The sequence below is a fragment of the Protopterus annectens genome, chromosome 4.part0, assembly GCF_019279795.1.
Source record: "Protopterus annectens isolate FY-2018-M chromosome 4.part0, PAN1.0, whole genome shotgun sequence".
NCBI classification, from domain to species: Eukaryota; Metazoa; Chordata; order Ceratodontiformes; family Protopteridae; genus Protopterus; species Protopterus annectens.
In genome coordinates, this window is record NC_056733.1 from 1,726,054,790 (window position 1) to 1,726,072,267 (window position 17,478).

Sequence of the window (17,478 nt, forward strand, 5' to 3'; positions counted from 1 at the left end):
GCTGTATGGGTAATTTTATATAAAAAATGGTGATTATATTTTAGGCAAGGAGGAATTTGTCCATCTTCTTCTGTCCATCTGTTTTTGTTTTTGCTGTTAAGCTACAAGTTATCTACTCTTGAACAGCACTGCCTCACACCTCATGTGTCGCAGTATAGCAAATGTCTGGGGAGAAGTATAAAATTATTCATTTATATTAGATTTCCATAAGAAGCTGCTAAGTCAGCACTAAAACCAAACATCACATTACTGTTACATTTTTATTGTTGCATTTCTTTCCCATCTATGAGCATTTTTTTGCAATCTGATTGAACAGGATTTATTTACCAGAGAATTAAAACTACCACTGCTCATCAAGAAGCTTGTAAAAGTCAAGTCTGGCAGGCTGATGTCCAACTTGTTTGCAAAATAATTTGTTCTGGATAAAACTGGGATTTACCTTAGCAGCTCTGGCTTATAACAAGCACTGCATTCTGCAGCTTTTTGATCTGTAGTAAGGCCTGCTATTGGATTACTACATATGACATCAGAAGTGTATACTTTAATCAAAATAATTATGTGCAATGTCTAACAGTTTGAATGTCAATCAAAACTGTTATTGTCATGATGTAGTTGTTCTCTTGTTTTTAGATGGATATACAACTCATATGAACACATACAAAAATTGTCATGTACAAATGCAAATGTGTCAGGTCCTTTTTCTGAAGTATCAGAACTAATCCATGATCTATTTTGCACTTTGGAGCTATCCCATACCTCTCAACAACAAACAGCAAAAGTCAGTGACAAAGCTAAAGAGAGGGACAATTTTTAAAAGGTACTCTTACAAACTTAAAAAGCAGACAGAATAATAGGTTTTGAATTAACATGCATATTCTGAATGATATAAAGTCTGAATCTCAAATATCAGTCATTATTTAGTGGTTGCAATCATCAGTGATTTGACAGCAAAAACATAAATTCTGTAAGGCTCTGACTAAACATTGATACAAAAATGTGAATATTCTTCAAAATTATAGTTAGTTGAGAAGTATGGGTTACCATTTTACAACGTGATACATTAACTTTAGCAACATATGCCATCATGAAAACTAATAAATCCTCCTAAGAAAACTCATAAAATCCTCAAAAGCTAGTTACAAAAATAAAATTGCCAAAGATTCCAAAGACAACCACAAGGCATTCTATAGTTATGTCAAGAATCTAAATGGCAATGCTCAGATCTGCTCTGAGTTACAACAGAATGGCATTAAATATACTGATCCCAAGGATATTGCCAATATCCTGGCAGATCGATTTAGTACCAACTTCAACCCACTCTCACCCCCTAAAGGGCCCATCTCAATACCAAATGATTGCCAAATTCCAATAATCACGGCCACACAGGTAGAAACCTCACTCTCCAAAGCTAAGAATACAGCATCCATGGGACCAGATGATATCCCAGGCTGTGTACTACATGAACTACAAAACGAACTGGCACCTCACCTAAGTGCCATGTTTAATCATAGCCTCACCCCACTGAGTGGCGACAGCTACAGTTATCGGAGGATCCACCTTGGATCCCCCATCAGTCTGACAAGCCTGATTTGCAAGGGCATGGAACGCATTATCATGGAACTTATAAACAAAGACATTGGCAACCTTCAAACACTGGACCCCAACTAGTTTGGGTTTCTGAAGGGCCGATCTTGTCTCCTGAATCTGATTGACTTCTTCGAATCAGTCTCCAGAGCTGTGGACGAGGGTAAGGCAGTCCATACAGCCTATCTGGACCTCACAAAGGCCTTTGACACCATCCCCGACTCTAGATCATAGATAAACTTACTAAGCTGGGCATAAATCCCTACATCACTCGATGGGTTGCTAACTGACTTACTGACAGAACCCAGACAGTAAAAGTAGCCGACTCCAAAACCAGCTCCAGACAAGTGACAAGTGGAGTACCTCAGGGATCAGTCTTGGGACCACTCTTGTTTGGCATCTACTTCTCTGAAGTACAGGCCAACACTAAGGGACTCTGGCTAACAAAGTTTGCAGATGACTGCAAACTGGGAGCCATTATTGAATCCCCAAATGATGTGGATAGTCTTACAAAAGGGCCTTACAGAAACAGATGCCTGGTGCCAGAGCTGTGGGCTCAAGCTTAATGCCAAGAAATGTATAGTTATGCCCTTTGGAAAAAAAACATGTACCCATGAATTACCACATAGGTGGCAGGACACTAAACATCGAAAGTGTGATGCGAGACTTAGAGACACAGGTAGACAGTGGTCTCACTTTCGATAACCACATTGCCACAACAGGCAGGAAATCCTTCTCTGTGGCACACCTCATTAGTAAGGGCTTTTCATCCAGAAAAAAGGAGGTCATTGTCCCACTGTACTCATCCCTCATTAGATCCATTATAGAGTATAATGCCCCATTTGGTATGTACCTCACAAGACATCTGCAACAGCTGGAAAGGCCACAGAAATACCTCACTAAAAGAATCACAGGCCTAAAGCAGATGCCATATACTGACCGTCTAAAAACCTTGTCATCACAATGAACAAAACATGCTGGAGGGATAGGTTCCTGACCCAGAGACTCCCCATACTCTGGAATAGACTGCCCATACATATCAAGCATAGCGCCTCATTGGCCCTCTTCAAAAGGAACCTTGATGATTGGATGGGAGATAGGAAATTCACCCTGGGGATCATGTCAGTCGCCTTGCTAGACAGGGACCTGGAGAAGTAAATATTGTGGGAAGAAATATCCAGGGAATTGTTATGGTTAGGCTTGCATAGGCTCTAGGGCCGATAGCCTAATACCAACCTATGAACCTATGAACCTATAATATACCAAGTTAATAAATTACCCCCTATAATTCAAATATAAATCATATTTGTGAGTTACATTTGGGTTGCACTGCTAGACTTTTAAGAGGCCTAGTGGTCATTAACCTAGTATACACCAGTGAACCTATGAACGATGCAGTTATTCATAATTGCAACAAGTATATGTATTTTGTCTAACAAACGTAACATGAGCATATTTTGTACTTCCTGTCACAGACTATAAATGTATCATTTACTGGGGAAGTACACTTAAACAGTGCTGACCATTTCAATCTCAGATTAAGGGTCTCTGGTTAGGTCCAGAGCTACTTATGCTACCTGGGTAGAGTTCTTGTGATCTCTGGGTCCCAAAGATATGATAAACAGACTGAATGGATATTTTAAAATTGCCCCTAAAGTTTCTGTTATAGAACTTTTTGACAGGATTTTTTTTTGTTAAAAGATTGTGTAATAGCAAGATTAGACATCTTAACAAACCAAAAATAAATACATTACTGTGGCTTTAGAATAATAAATGGCATAAACTTCATTAAATATTCAGAAATAAAACTTTCTAAGAACTCTGTTCTTCAGTAATATTGTCTTTACCTCTATTTATTGAACAAAAAATAAGTATAGTTTGTTAGTAGCACATTAGTAAAGGCATTTGTTTTTATCATCATTTTGGAATCATATCAAATTGTGTGCAGGTGTACACGCAAGAGAGAGAAAAAGAGTTATGTTATTAGATATTTTAAGTTTAAAGAATAGACCAACACACCAATGCCACAGGACTCTCCAACAAACTTCTTCGGACAGTTGCACACCTGGATTTTTTTTCCTTCAAAACAGATTCCTCCATTCATGCATGGATTCCTGGCACATACTAGAAGAAAACAATTGGACAAATATATTTATGAGTTGCACACTCAACTTAATCAGCAGATTGCAGTATACTACTAAACTATCAGTCATACAGAATTAAGTATTATAGGATTTTTTTGCTATGCTGTCAGGTGATCATTTTTTTCTTTAATAGTCATGCTGCTTTCCATTGTAAGAGAATGATACGCAACAGCCTAAAGATAGGACATGTATGTTTAAAAATGCAAAATAATAATAATAAAAATAATAATTTAAATTCCCCTATTAGACTCTAATAATAGTAGATGGTATTGCATTTTGCATGCTATTCTCTTTAGAAGAAGTCAACATTTTTCCATTTGTGCTTCCCCCCAAAACATATGTAGAAACTTTTTTATAACAAGATCAGGCATTTTGCATGAAAAAATAATGTTCTGATAGCATTTCTTTAACAATTTCACACTAGTAACGTCTTTCGGCTTTTCCCAGTTAGGGGTCGCCACAGTGGAACTCCAGTCCGCTAATAATTGCCAATGGATTTTTACAGTGCCGAGTTGTCAGCCCAACACCCAACCTTCAAAGAAGGCGCACCCATTCACACACACACCTACCTGCATGTCCTTAAATGTCACTCGACTGTGGGGAGGACATGCAGACTCGACACAGAAGGAGCTCCAGCCGAGAATAGAATGGGAGAACCTCTTGCTGTGAGGCAACAACGCTAACCGCTTCACCACAGCGGCCTTCACACTAATGTTTTATAAACAATGTATGATGCCACATAGAAAGCATACTATCTATACCCTTAGTGGTCAACATACAAATCGGGTAAATTTCCTCCTAGCAAGAAAAGGGCATTGGGGTAGAATCAGAGACTGTAAACTCATCCTCAGTGAAACAGTCGGCCTAAAAAGCACTGGTTGCCACAGTCAGCTGCAAGCAGTGGCGAGAGAAGGCTCTAAGATCAACAGACACCAGGCTGAAGAGCTAGAAGTGGTTGTTAGGAGAGAAAACATAAGAGTTCAAAGAAATACTCATGGCTCTAGCAAACCAGGAAGAAGAAGAAACAGGTGGAGTTGAAGAAGAATGGCAGAACCTAAAAACAGCACAGGTGAGAACTATAAAATGTACATGTATCCAAGGTATGTAATGAAAGCCAGTAATGAGGTGAAGAAGTTCTGGAAATCATCAATAGAAAGCAGGGCAGGAAAATGTGAGTGATGGAAAGGATGGACTATATTAAGAAGAAATACTGGTTGACTAGCAAAGATACTAAGACAGCAGTTGCAAAAGCAAAAAACAAGTAATTAGAGACACTCTACCAGCTTCTGGAAAGTGACTTAGCAAGTGGGACAAAGAAACGTTATAAGTTTGCAAGGCAAACACAAGTTGGAGGAGGAAAGATCAACAAAGCTGCTGTATGCACATGATGTGGCAATACAGGCAGACTGTAAAAAAGAACTCAGGAAATGACATGGGAATGGAGTTCAAAACTGAAGACAAGGGATGAAAGTGAGTACAGATAAGAGAGTTGTAATGGCAACAAATGGAGGAGATCAGGATGGCACAGTGGTGCAGTGGTTGCGGTGTTGCCTCACAGCAAGAGGTTCTCCAGTTTGATTCTTGGTTGGGGTGCCTTCTGTGCTGGGTCTGCATGCCCTACCTGCTTTCTTGTAGGTTTTCTCTGGGTGATCCGGTTTCCTCCCACATTACAAACACATGCATCTGGAGCGTTTCTCCCTGGGCTTTCACGGAAAATTGGCTTGCTCCAAGTTGGACTTTCCCAGTAAAAAAAATGTTAAATAAATAAAAATCAGAAGAAGTTGAAAACTGAACTAGAAGGCAAAATAGTGGACAGGTTAACAACTTCAGGTATCTGGGAGGGGTGACTGAAAAGAAAGGAAGTCTAAATGTGGAGATCATGGCTAGAAACAGAGGGGCTATAGCCAACTGGCACAGAGCATCAGGGTAGTGTTTGCTAAATAAGCTAAAAAGGAAGATGTACAAAACAGTGGTGCAACCAGTACTACTATATGGTATACAGACCTAGACAGCGAAGGCAGAGCAGTTCAGAAAGCTAAAGCTGATGGAGATAAAGTGCCTGAAATGGGTGGTAGCATACACTCTGTGGGATAGACAAGGAAATGAGGACAGCAGAGCAGAAGTAAAAGTAGCTCCAGTTCTAAAGAAAGTCAAAGAGAACATATTGTGGTAGTTTAATCACAGGTGAAGGGAAGTAGAAGACAATCTGGTAGATTTGGGACAGTCAGAAAGAAGGCAGAGGAAATGATGATGTCCAGCAAAGAGATGGCTGGACTGTGTGAGAGAAAGCCTGTGACAATCAGACATGACTGTCGAAGAAGTTAGGACAGTAGCATTGAATCGAGAGCGATGGTGACAGCTGATGCAACACTGTGATCCTATTTAGTACAATGGTACAAAAGGGGTTGGATGATAATGGTGACAATAATGATTCTACAATTAATTTATTCCTAGAGTTTTCTTTGTAGTTGACCTGTGTAATTTGAAGCTATGTGCACCTAGAAACTTATTCAACGGTATTCTTCAATCTGTTGCCATAATGTAAGCACAAATCACTTCAAACACTCCTTATGAACGTCATAATATCTTCTTCTTGTTTTAGGAATCTTGTTTAATATGCATTAATTTGTTTCACATATTAGCTCAGTCCCACTAAGCCTAGGGTCTATTTTTAATAGAAACACAAAACAGTATGCTATGAACTAAAGCAAATTTTTCAGGAGAAAATCATAGTACCATGCATTTCACTGACACATAAGTTCATAGGTTCATAGGTGTGCACTAGGCTAATGGCCCTGGAGCCTTTACAGCCTAGCCCATAGGATTACCCTGGCATCTTGCCACCTGACCTTAGTTCCTAGTGCCTCTGTCGAGTAGAGTGACTGGATTGATCCCAGGGGTGAATTTTCTATTTCCCATCCACTCATCAAGATTTCTCTTGAAGAGGGCCAGTGAGGTGCTCTGCTTGACATGTATGGGAAGTCTATTCCATAGCATGGGCAGTCTCTGGGTTATGAACCTGTCCCTCCAGCATGTTCTGTTGATTATGGTAATGAGGTTGAGGTCTCTGGAGCAAGTGGTGTGGAGGGATTGGGATTTCTTTAGATGTAGCATTTCTAACAGAACTGGGTCAGACATGGCTTTGTAAGTCAAGCAGAGATCACCTCTAATTAGGCGATATGAGACAGAGAATAGTTGGAGTTTTTTGAGTCTGTCCATAAAGGGCAAGTGTTTAAGGCCTAGGATCCTCTTTGTGAGGTAATTTTGTGGCCTCTCCAGTTGTTGCAGGTGTCTAGTGAGGTACATGCCAAACGGAGCATTGTTCTGGATGACTGGTCTAATGAGGGAAGAGTAGAGGGAGACAATGACCTCTTTCTTCCTGGATGTAAAACCCTTAGTAATGAGATGTGCCACATAGAAGGACTTTCTGACCACAGTGGCAATATGGTGGTCAAAAGAGAGGTTGCTGCCAACCTGTGTTCCCAGATCTCTTATAACGCCTTCTGTGTTCGGTGGACTACCATCAATATGGTAATTCAAGGGAACCGGGTTTTTTCCAAAGGGGAATGATGATACATGTTTTGCAATTGAGCTTAAGGTCATGGTTCTGGGGTCTATATCATAACATCAAAGTTCTCTAACATTGAATGTTATTATATCGAACCCTAAACACTGAAGTGTGAAAACATCGAACAGTCAGAATAGCAAATTTTTTCCCAGGGAAAAAATTTGCTATTCCGAGAAAGATACACACAGCACAAACACACACAAAAACAGGCATCCACACACATACACTTAAAATCCTACACCTAAACTAAACTTTACATACAGTACTAGCTATCCACTTACCTTAACTCAACTCTAACCCTAAGATCTGTCACTAATGCACACTCACCTCACCCACGCCCTAACCCTAACTCACCTAACCCGCCCCCTAACCCTAACCTACACACAATCACACACTTACCTAACCTGCACCCTAACCCTAACTCACCTAACCCGCCCCTAACCCTAACCTGCACACAATCGCACACTTACCTGAACCCGCGCCCTAACACTAACGTCCACACAACCGCACACTTACCTGACCCACTCCGTAACTCTAACTCACCTAACCTGCCCCCTAACCTACACACAATCGCACACTTACCTGAACTCGACCCGTAATGCTCCAACATATTGAATGCTGAAAACAGCGAAGCCACAGCAACGGCCCACCGAATTCTTTCCCTGGGAAAGAATTCGATGTCCTGCACCTTCGCTGTTTTCAGCGTTCAACATTACGGGTTCGATATTATAACATTTGATGTTAGAGAACTTCGATGTTATAATATAGACCCATAGTTCTGACACCAGTTGGTGTCAATGAGGCCTTTCCTTAGAATATGAACATCACCTGGGGAGTTAATAATAGCTCCCAACTTGCAATCATCTGCGAACTTTGTCACCCAGAGTCCCTTTGTGTTGGCCTGGACTTCAGAGACGTAGATACCAAACAGGAGAGGACCCAGGACTGAACCCTGTAGGACTCCACTCGTGACTGGTCGGCAGTCTGACTTGGAGTCAACTACTTTCACACTGTGGGTTCTATCTGTGAGTCAGTTTGCAACCCACCTGGTGATATAGGGGTTGGTGCCTAGCGTAATGAGTTTTTCTATGATTCCTGAGTAGGGAATGGTATCAAAGGCCTTGGCCAGATCATGGTAGGGTGTATGAACCACCTTGCCTTCATCCACAGTTCTGGTGACTGACTTAAAGAATTTAACCAAGTTGAGCAGGTATGATCTACCCTTCACAAAACCAAACTGTATAGGATCCAGAGTTTGGAGATTTTCTATATTCTTGTTTATTAGGTCCATGATGATACTTTCCATAGCTTTGCATATCAGGCTTGTCAGGCTAATTGGGCAATAATTCCCAGGCTCTGTAGTCGCTCCTCCTTTGTGGAAATGGATGACTGTAGCAATGGACCATTCGGTAGGGACAAAGCCTGAGGTGAGGCTGTGATTAAACAGGGCACACAGGTGAGGTGCCAGTTCACTCTGTAGTTCATGTAGAACACAGCCAAGGATATTGTCAGGTCCCATAGAAGCTGTATTCTTGGCTGTGGACAGTGCTGTTTTAACCTGTGCAGCAGTAATACTGGGTGCCTGGCAATCTACTGGTATTGTGTTCGGTTCTTTGGGGGGTGGGATGGATAAAGTTAGCATTGAATCTGTCGGCCAGTATATTAGCAATATATTTTGGCTCGGTATAGGAAATACCATTGTGCAGTAGCTCAGAGCAAATCTGGGTATTGCCGTGGAGATTCTTTACACAACTATAGAAGGCCTTGTGGTTGTCTTTACTATCTGCTGCAATTCGGTTTTCGTAGCTAGCTTTAGAGGATTTGATATGGGATCTCATCCTTTTGTTGAGGCTGATAAGGGAGTTTTTCCAGTCTTGGGACTTCGCCTTATTCCACATCAGTTTTCTCCTTCTATTCTAGAGTTTGTTTATGGCAGGGGACCACCAGACTGGCTTCTTTTTTTTGAGGAGAGCGTCTTGGTTCCTTTGGGTATGACGAGATCCTACTGCATCATCATCATTCTCTGTGTGAAAAAGTACCATCTCAGGCAAAGGAGACACTCACTTAACAACACACCTACACAGTCTCCTGAAGATGGTATATTCTCACTTATGTTATGCTGCACTGTTCAATCAGCAGTATAGTGAACCTAAATGCCTTGTGGAGAACAGAACCTGCAACCGGATGATCGTGTGACATCACAAACCAGTGCGTGTAGACTACTGAATCATAAAGACTGTTAATATATCCAAAGTCAACAGACAGTCTGACATCTACATATATATATTATATTATATATATATATATATATATATATATATATATATATATATATATATATATATATATGTGTGTGTGTGTTTTTTGTGAAATCATAAGTCAGTATAAAAAACTATAATGCGGCCTTCAGCCATAATCATCTTATTATACGTCTGAGATCTTGAGAGTGGAGTGAAGCAAAGCTTGAGTGGAGAATCTTGACATACATATTGAAAACATATAATAAGTAGTTAGGATTGGAGAGACTCAGTTGTAGTTATCTATAGCATATCAAACTTTATCTGCTCCATGTGATACCAGTTACAGGAAGAAAAGAGAACACTAATAAACTTTTGAGAGCTGTAAAATATTTAGCAAATGTTAAGAGTCTGTCTGATGAACAAACAGCTTTAGAACCTATTAAAACACTTAATTCTGCCAATTATTTGTGTAATAGTGTAGTGTTAGCAGGTTTTAAAGCTTTGAAACTATTTGCAGTGCTGAAATGTGCTATATTAAATTGCCATTTTCCCAAAGTCAGAGTGCAGTTGTGGTGCTCCATGTACTACATAAAAGACTATGAACGGGTCACCAATCATAACCAGTTTTGTTATATGTTTGCGACAGGAATGCCAAGAAATTCACCTTAAGAGAATGAGGAAATATATCAGAGAGGGGTAAAAGTGAGAAGACCATAAAATGAGTGACTGGGGATATCACCACCTTTAAACCCTAACATCTTGCAAGTTGCAGAAAATCAAAGGCATTAATCATTTTTAACTTAAAGACAGGTCTACAGCTGTGATTCTGCATGGTCTGTAAAATTAATGTGGTAAGCTGTCTCCACAGCCTTGCTAAACACTAATGAGGCATTCCTAGGGAGCACCTTGTGCTAAGTAGTCATATGCCCTCCAAAGGAAAATGTCTGCAGGAAGGGATTTCACACACTTGAAATTCACATAGTCACTTGGGTGCATAAATTAGAATGATCAGTGTTAATTAACATGGCTAAAATGCAATGTCTATCTATTACTTCCAAAAGGAAAGACGAAGTTTCAAGTAAGTATCCAGGAGTTTAGCAATGAGGTAGTGGTGGTGGGGTTTATAAGTACATGTGTGTGTGTGCATGTGTGTGCTTGTATGTGCAGGTGTGTGCATGTGTGTGGCAGTGTGTTTGAGAGCCTGCAGAAGTATGAGTGATCTTGGGTGTGTGTGTGTGTGTGTGTGTGTGTGTGTGTGTGTGTGTGTGTGTGTGTGTGTGTGTGTGTGTGTGAAGCTGTGTCTGTCTCATGTGTGGTGAGCATCTGAGTGTATGTGGGATTGTCTGTCAGTGTGTTTGTGTGTGTGTGTGTGTGTGTGTGTGTGTGTGTGTGTGTGTGTGTGTGTGTGTGTGTGTGTGTGTGTGTATGTGTGTGTGTACATGAGTGTCTGAATGAATGTCTGTGAGGGGGTGGCTACCATACCACTAAGTTCCCCCAAGACTAAGAAACCAATCTTGCAGAAAGAATGGCTGGAAATGAAATAATTTGGAGCATGCTACATAATAAGGAGGTCAAGAACAGGTAGTAGTTATGCCTACTTAGAGTGCTGAAGAGTGGGAAGTGTGAGGAAAGTAAGAAAGAACGGAGATGCAGTTAGTGGGAGAATGGCTGAAAAAAACTGGTAAAACTTGTAAACAAGAAATCTTAATAAGTGCTGATGGAGCAAGTTGGGCAATGGATAAGACATGGAGTTGAAAGGGAGGGCAGTAGATATTAGGAAAAAATTAAGAAACAGAGGAGATGAAGTGTGGAATGACAACAAAGAGAAAGAAGATGTCAGTAAGATAAAAGTAAAATACTGAATGATGCAATATGAGAAAATCAAATATGGAAGGAGGACAATACAGAAAGTACAGTATTTCTTTTTATGTTTGGGTATAAATTGTAATGTGCATAAAAAGAAATCATTCAATGATAGTATTATAAAAGTAAAAGCTGATTTAAAGTGTAGTTATGTAATTACTTAGTAATGATACAAGTGATGCATCTTGAAAGGCATTGCCGCTAGTTAAGTCTGTTCCATGTGATTTCTTCATCAAAACAGAGCAATAAAGGATCTTGTTGACTGCAGATATTGTGTACTCCCTTGTCAGTTGTTCATTTTGACTATGTGCATGATTATAGTATACATTTTCTATAGTTCTGTGCCATTTGCCATACTTGTCCAAATCTGTTTGACTTGAATTGCTGGTTGCCCAGACTTGCATTCTAACTGGATAAACATGCTCTTTTTGTGATATTAAACTTCTCTAAGTCTGCACTAAGGCAGATAAGTATTTAGGTCCTTGATGCATCTGTGTAGCAGTCTTTGAACTGAGTTAGCTACTTTATGATTACAGTATTAAGTATCACTGCACATTACTATGCATACTACATAATTTCTATATAAATAATGTATAGTCATGTATCAGATGCCTTAGTATATCTTCTATGTTCTAGTTTTTTATTCAGGCATGTCCAAGGGTCAGCTCCCAGTGTTCTCTCCTGTCTATCTGATGGGTCTGGGCATCTTGAGGCAATGTAGAAATTGCCTCATGTACACAGACAACCTTCTTCTCCTACCACCCAACACTACAACCTGTGAGAGAGATGCACTTATCTAGCCAAACTGGAGGTAAAGCTCTCTCAAACCAAGACTGAACTTGACAGTTATGAGGAGAAGGTAAACATTTGCACCACACCACACTCATCACATAGGATAGTACTAAGCTAACTGCCCTTGCGAGCCATTTTAAGCCTAGCCAATCATCCCTTGTGAGACTCAAACCCTGCACCTTGTGTTGTGTGTGCAAAAAGCAAACCCCTAGGCCACCCTCCCTCCCCCCTAAACCAATTCCAATGGTGAGAAATCCTTGCACACCTTGGTTGTGAAAGGCATATATATATCCATTGCACCACTCAGCCTTAGCCTACGTCTCACTAAATCTACACCACCAAAATCCACACATAGTAACACAAAAACATTTGCAGAGGCTCTCAATAATAATCTGTCTAAGCAACAGAGACCTCCAAAGCAGAAACACAAGCAACCTGCATCCCCCAACACAACCCAAATGACACATAGCCCACAGACTCAGTGTGCCACTCAGCCACAGCCGATAAGGCAAAACAATGTACCCAACACACTAGTCATAGGTGACTCTATAGTCAGGCACATTGATGTCCCACTCACCAGGCTAAACAAGGAGAAGGTTACTGTCAGCTGCCTGTTGGGTGCCAGGATCTGCCACATAACCCACGCACTCAGGTCAATCCACAATAAAGTACAAATATGACTCTGTCATTGTCCATGTTGGTGTGAATGACCTGAAACGTACCTCCCTGGACTACATGAAAAGAGACATGGAAGAGCTCTCCGATCTTGTAGCCCAGGCAGGTATGACCCTAGCCCTGAGTAGCATTCTGCCATCGCCCAGAATGATACCACAGCACAAGGACAAAATGATTGACTTCAACAATTGGCTAAGCTTCTAATGCTATTCTAAGGGGATCCAGTATCTGTTTGCTTGGGATGACATGGTCGACAGACCACAATGCTTTGCCACAGATGGCAAGCACCTGTCACCCCTGGGATTCTGGATACTGGCTAAGGCTCTTGCTGCCCCTATAGTGCCTTTTTTAGGCAGGGTTCAAGTACCAAATTCACCACCATAACAGGAACAGGCAAGCAAAAACTGAGGGTAATGTTACTCAATGCTAGAAGTCTAAATCTCAAAATGCACTCACTCGAGGCACTCCTTAAAATGGAGAACATCGGTATATGTGCAGTGACTAAGACCTGGTTCAAGGCTCCAGAGAGCACCACTGCACTACCAGGCTATAACTCATACCACACTTTTCGGCCATGTAACCTGGACCGAAACACCAAAGGTGGAGGTGTGTCCATATTCATTAAGGATATCCACACCTTCAGGCTAGTTGCTCAGCATAATGCATCCGAGGTTATCCAAGTGCAACTAACTCTGGGCAAAACTGCAATCCAAATTGTAGCTTGCTACAGATCCCCCACCATGCCCCAGGATTCCCACTCCTCTTTTCTTGATGTACTGGAAAATATTAGGGTTCAACCAAACACCCTAATAATGGGTGACTTCAACTACCCCACCATTAACTGGGAAAACTACTAATGTACCAACGCCTTAGCTCAACGCTTTCTGGAATTCATAAACTCCAATGCCCTAGATCAACTTATCCAAACCCCCATGAGGGGCAACAATATCCTAGACCTAGTCATTACCAACATGAATGACCGGTGTTCCACACCTGAAGTCAACTCCTCGTTCGTCCGATCCGACCATGAGCTTATCACCCTTGATATCCACATCCCGCCCCCACCCCCCATTAAGGAAACCACAGTAAAAAATTTCTCCAAACCCAACTTCATGCTTCTTAAGACAGAAGTGGTGAACTTCATGATACCCATGCAGATGGACAATACAGTTACAACTGCTGAATCCTACACAAATGCACTCTATAAGCACTTACACAAGTGCATGGATCGTGCTATCCCAAACAGAACCAAGATGCTATCCTCCAAAAAAAGGAAGCCAATCTGTCGGTCCCCTGCCATAAACAAACTGTACAACAGAAGGCAGAAACTGTTTCAAAAGAGAATAAAATCCCATAAGTGGAGGAGCTCCCTGGTCAGCCTCTGTAAGAAATTGAGATCCCTTATAAGATCCTCCAAAGCTAGCTACAAAAACAAAATCGCCACTAAATCCATGGACAACCACAAAGCATTCTATAGCTATGTCAAGAATCTAGATGGCAACACCCAGATCTGCTCTGAGTTATAGCACAAAGGCATGAAAATGACAGAACCAACTAATATTGGCAACAACCTGGCAGATAGGTTCAGTGCTAACTTTACCCTCCTCTCACTCACTAAAGGGCCCATATCTATACAGGAAGAATGCAGAGTCCCTGTAATCACTACGCAGGTAAAAGCTGCACTCTCTAAAGCTAAAAACATAGCATCTATGGGACCGGACAACATCCCAGGCAGCGTTTTACATGAACTTCAGAACGAACTGTCTCCCCCTTAAGCACCATGTTCAATAATAGCCTCGCATCAGGCATTGTGTCCACTGAATGGCACACAGCAACAGTTATCCCACTCCACAAAGGGGGAGCCACCACTGATCCCGGGAACTATCAACCTATTAGCCTGAGAGCCTAGTCTGCAAGGCCATGGGACGTATCATCATGGAACTCATAAACAAAGACATTGGTAACCCCCAAACTCTGGATCCCACCCAGTTTGGGTTTGTGAAAGGCAGATCATGCCTCCTGAACCTGATCGACTTCTTTGAGGCAGTCACCAAAGCCGTGGATGTGGGTAAGGTGGTTCACACAGCCTATCTTGACCTCGCCAAGGCTTTCGACACCATCCCCCATTCTGGAATTATAGCTAAACTCAGTAAACTAGGTATAAATCCCTACGTCACAAGACGGGTTGCCAACTGGCTCACTGACAGAACCCACACTGTAAAAGTTGCAGACTACAAATCTGACCTTAAGGCAGTGACAAGTCACTCATTAGACCCATTATAGAGTACAACGCCCCTTTTGGAATGTACCTCACAAGACATCTGCAGCAGCTGGAAAGGCCACAGAAGTTCCTCACAAAGAGGATTACTGGCCTCAAATAAATGCCCTACACTGACCGCCTCAAAAAACTCCAGCTTTACTCCATAGCATATCGCCTACTCCGAGGTGATCTCTGCCTAACATATAAAGCTATGTCAAACCCAGAGCTGTTGGACATGCTACACCTAAAGAAATCCCAATCCCTCCGAGCTACACGATCTAGGTACCTAAACCTTGTCACCACAATAAACAGGACACGCTGTAGGGATAGATTCCTGTCAAAGAGACTTCCTATTCTCTGGAACAAGCTACACATCTATGTCAAGCAAAGTTCTTCATTAGCACTCTTCAAGAAAAATCTTGATGAGTGGATGGGAAATAGGAAATACACCCCGGGGATCCCTTCTGTGTCTCTGCTGGACAGTGACGTAGGAAAATAACTTTCTTGGGTGACGTAAGCCTAGTACCTACCTATGAACCTATAAACCTATGAACCTAAAATGGCATTAGAATTCAGGTCTATATCATATGAGCGAATCGCATAAACTGAGGACGTACATAATATCGAACATACCAGACCTCAAAGTGCTTTTTCTGAAACCATGGTACAGTGAAGAATGGGATATTTGCCCTTTCCTCACTGTAGTGCGATCTCAGAGTTGGAACATATATTTAGCGGGGAGTGGGGGGGGCACAGCCCCCCACAATAGGAAGTTCAAGGTCCAGGGCATTCGATAAGAGTACTCACAATTTGTGCGATTCGCTCATATGATATATACCCTTAGAATTCTGCATAGTTCTTTCCCTGTACTTAGCTGCAAGAATAGACCTAGCTACTATGATCTTGAGACACGACAACACCCTGAATTCCTTTACGCACATTCATCCATTTATTTGAAATATGAACATATAGACCCATTTAGAACCATCATTGCTTGGGATAAAAAGGTAACACCTATTGTCTTTTTCCCCTTTTACTCCAAAAAATAACAAACGCAGTAGTTCTCTTGTCCATTAAAGGAGTAACATGAATGCAGCTGTTAACAATTCATTAATAACATTTTTGTTTAGTTTCTGATGGTAAGATAGTCTGAAGCCAATACTTTGAATTATTTTTATGTATTTATATGTTTATTTATTTATTTGGCATTTGCTTACTAGGAAAGTCTGACTCGGTCATGAGTCACCCATTTTCAGTGTAGGCCTGGGGAGAAAAGCTCCAGATGCATATGGATAACAGAAAGAAAAACTAGACAGGCATAATAAAGTCATAACATTCAAGCAAAAAAAATTGAAAAACTTCACATTAGTTTGTCAGAATAAAATCTCAACAGACATAATAAAGTCAGTGTTCAATCATAAATTATATGGAAAGCCTAATAATAGCAATATGCAGTATTATTTACATAATAGATTATTATCATAATGATTATTAATATTCTAGGGATCAAAAATATGGTAACTGATTATATTGGTGAAGGAGTAGGATAGTGCAAATAGAGAAGGGTAGGGTGTGATAGAGGTGATAGTAGGAATAGATGTGAAAAAGATATGAGTGTAACCTCAGGGGAGTATGTGTAGAGGAAGGGAGGGTATGGTAAGTTAGTAGTGGGGGCAGAGAAGGTAGAGGTGGAAAAATATATGGTGATGGAGATATCTTTGATGGAGAAACAAATGAAAGAATGGAAACCCACAGCTTATTCCAACCTTCGTCTTGTTTATAAACTAGTAATTGTGTTTTGCATGGTCATGGCTGAAATGACTGCAAGCACCATCTTACCTGTCAATGGAAATCTGACTGGATTGCAGACAATTTTAGAATCTTTACACTGACATTCTTCATCTTTTACAATGCCTGGTCTCAGCCATGTCTCCTGTAGATCGAAATACTTCAGCAATCTGGGTTCATAGCATTTTTCTGTAAAGATTAAAGGTAAAAAAAAAAAGTTTGGCAGAGTTAATAAATGACTCATCAAAGAGCAAAAGGCAGAAATCTGCAATGAGGTTAGCACAAAGTGGTCTTTTTCTTGCCTTACAACAATCAAATTCTCCAGAATCCATTTTGAACTTCATCACTTGCTCACCAAAAATTCATTGTAATCATACAGTTCTGCAGACATTGCACTCAACTAGAGTGTGTAATGGACCCAGGTCATGCTGTACAGAGGCATGTGTTGCAAAGTTACAGAGTAAGAATACTCTGGGTAAGTTTAACAGCTGTGAAAAGTTTGGGTTTATTTATATCTGATGGATTGCGTTTTATTAAGTATCTATTTCTTGGTACAAAGATAAA

At 40.9% G+C, this 17,478-nt stretch overlaps 1 protein-coding gene across 2 annotated transcripts in view; it reads right to left on the reverse strand.

The window, feature by feature from the left end:
- F12 (coagulation factor XII) overlaps positions 1-17,478 on the reverse strand; it is a 921,608-nt gene that overhangs the window by 483,493 nt on the left and 420,637 nt on the right. For both annotated transcript variants that reach the window (XM_044069447.1, XM_044069448.1), the window contains 2 exons: positions 16,966-17,103; positions 3,604-3,708 (listed from right to left, as the gene is read on the reverse strand). In XM_044069447.1, coding sequence (XP_043925382.1) covers positions 3,604-3,708; positions 16,966-17,103 — 243 coding nt within the window. The remainder of the gene's footprint in view (positions 1-3,603; positions 3,709-16,965; positions 17,104-17,478) is intronic.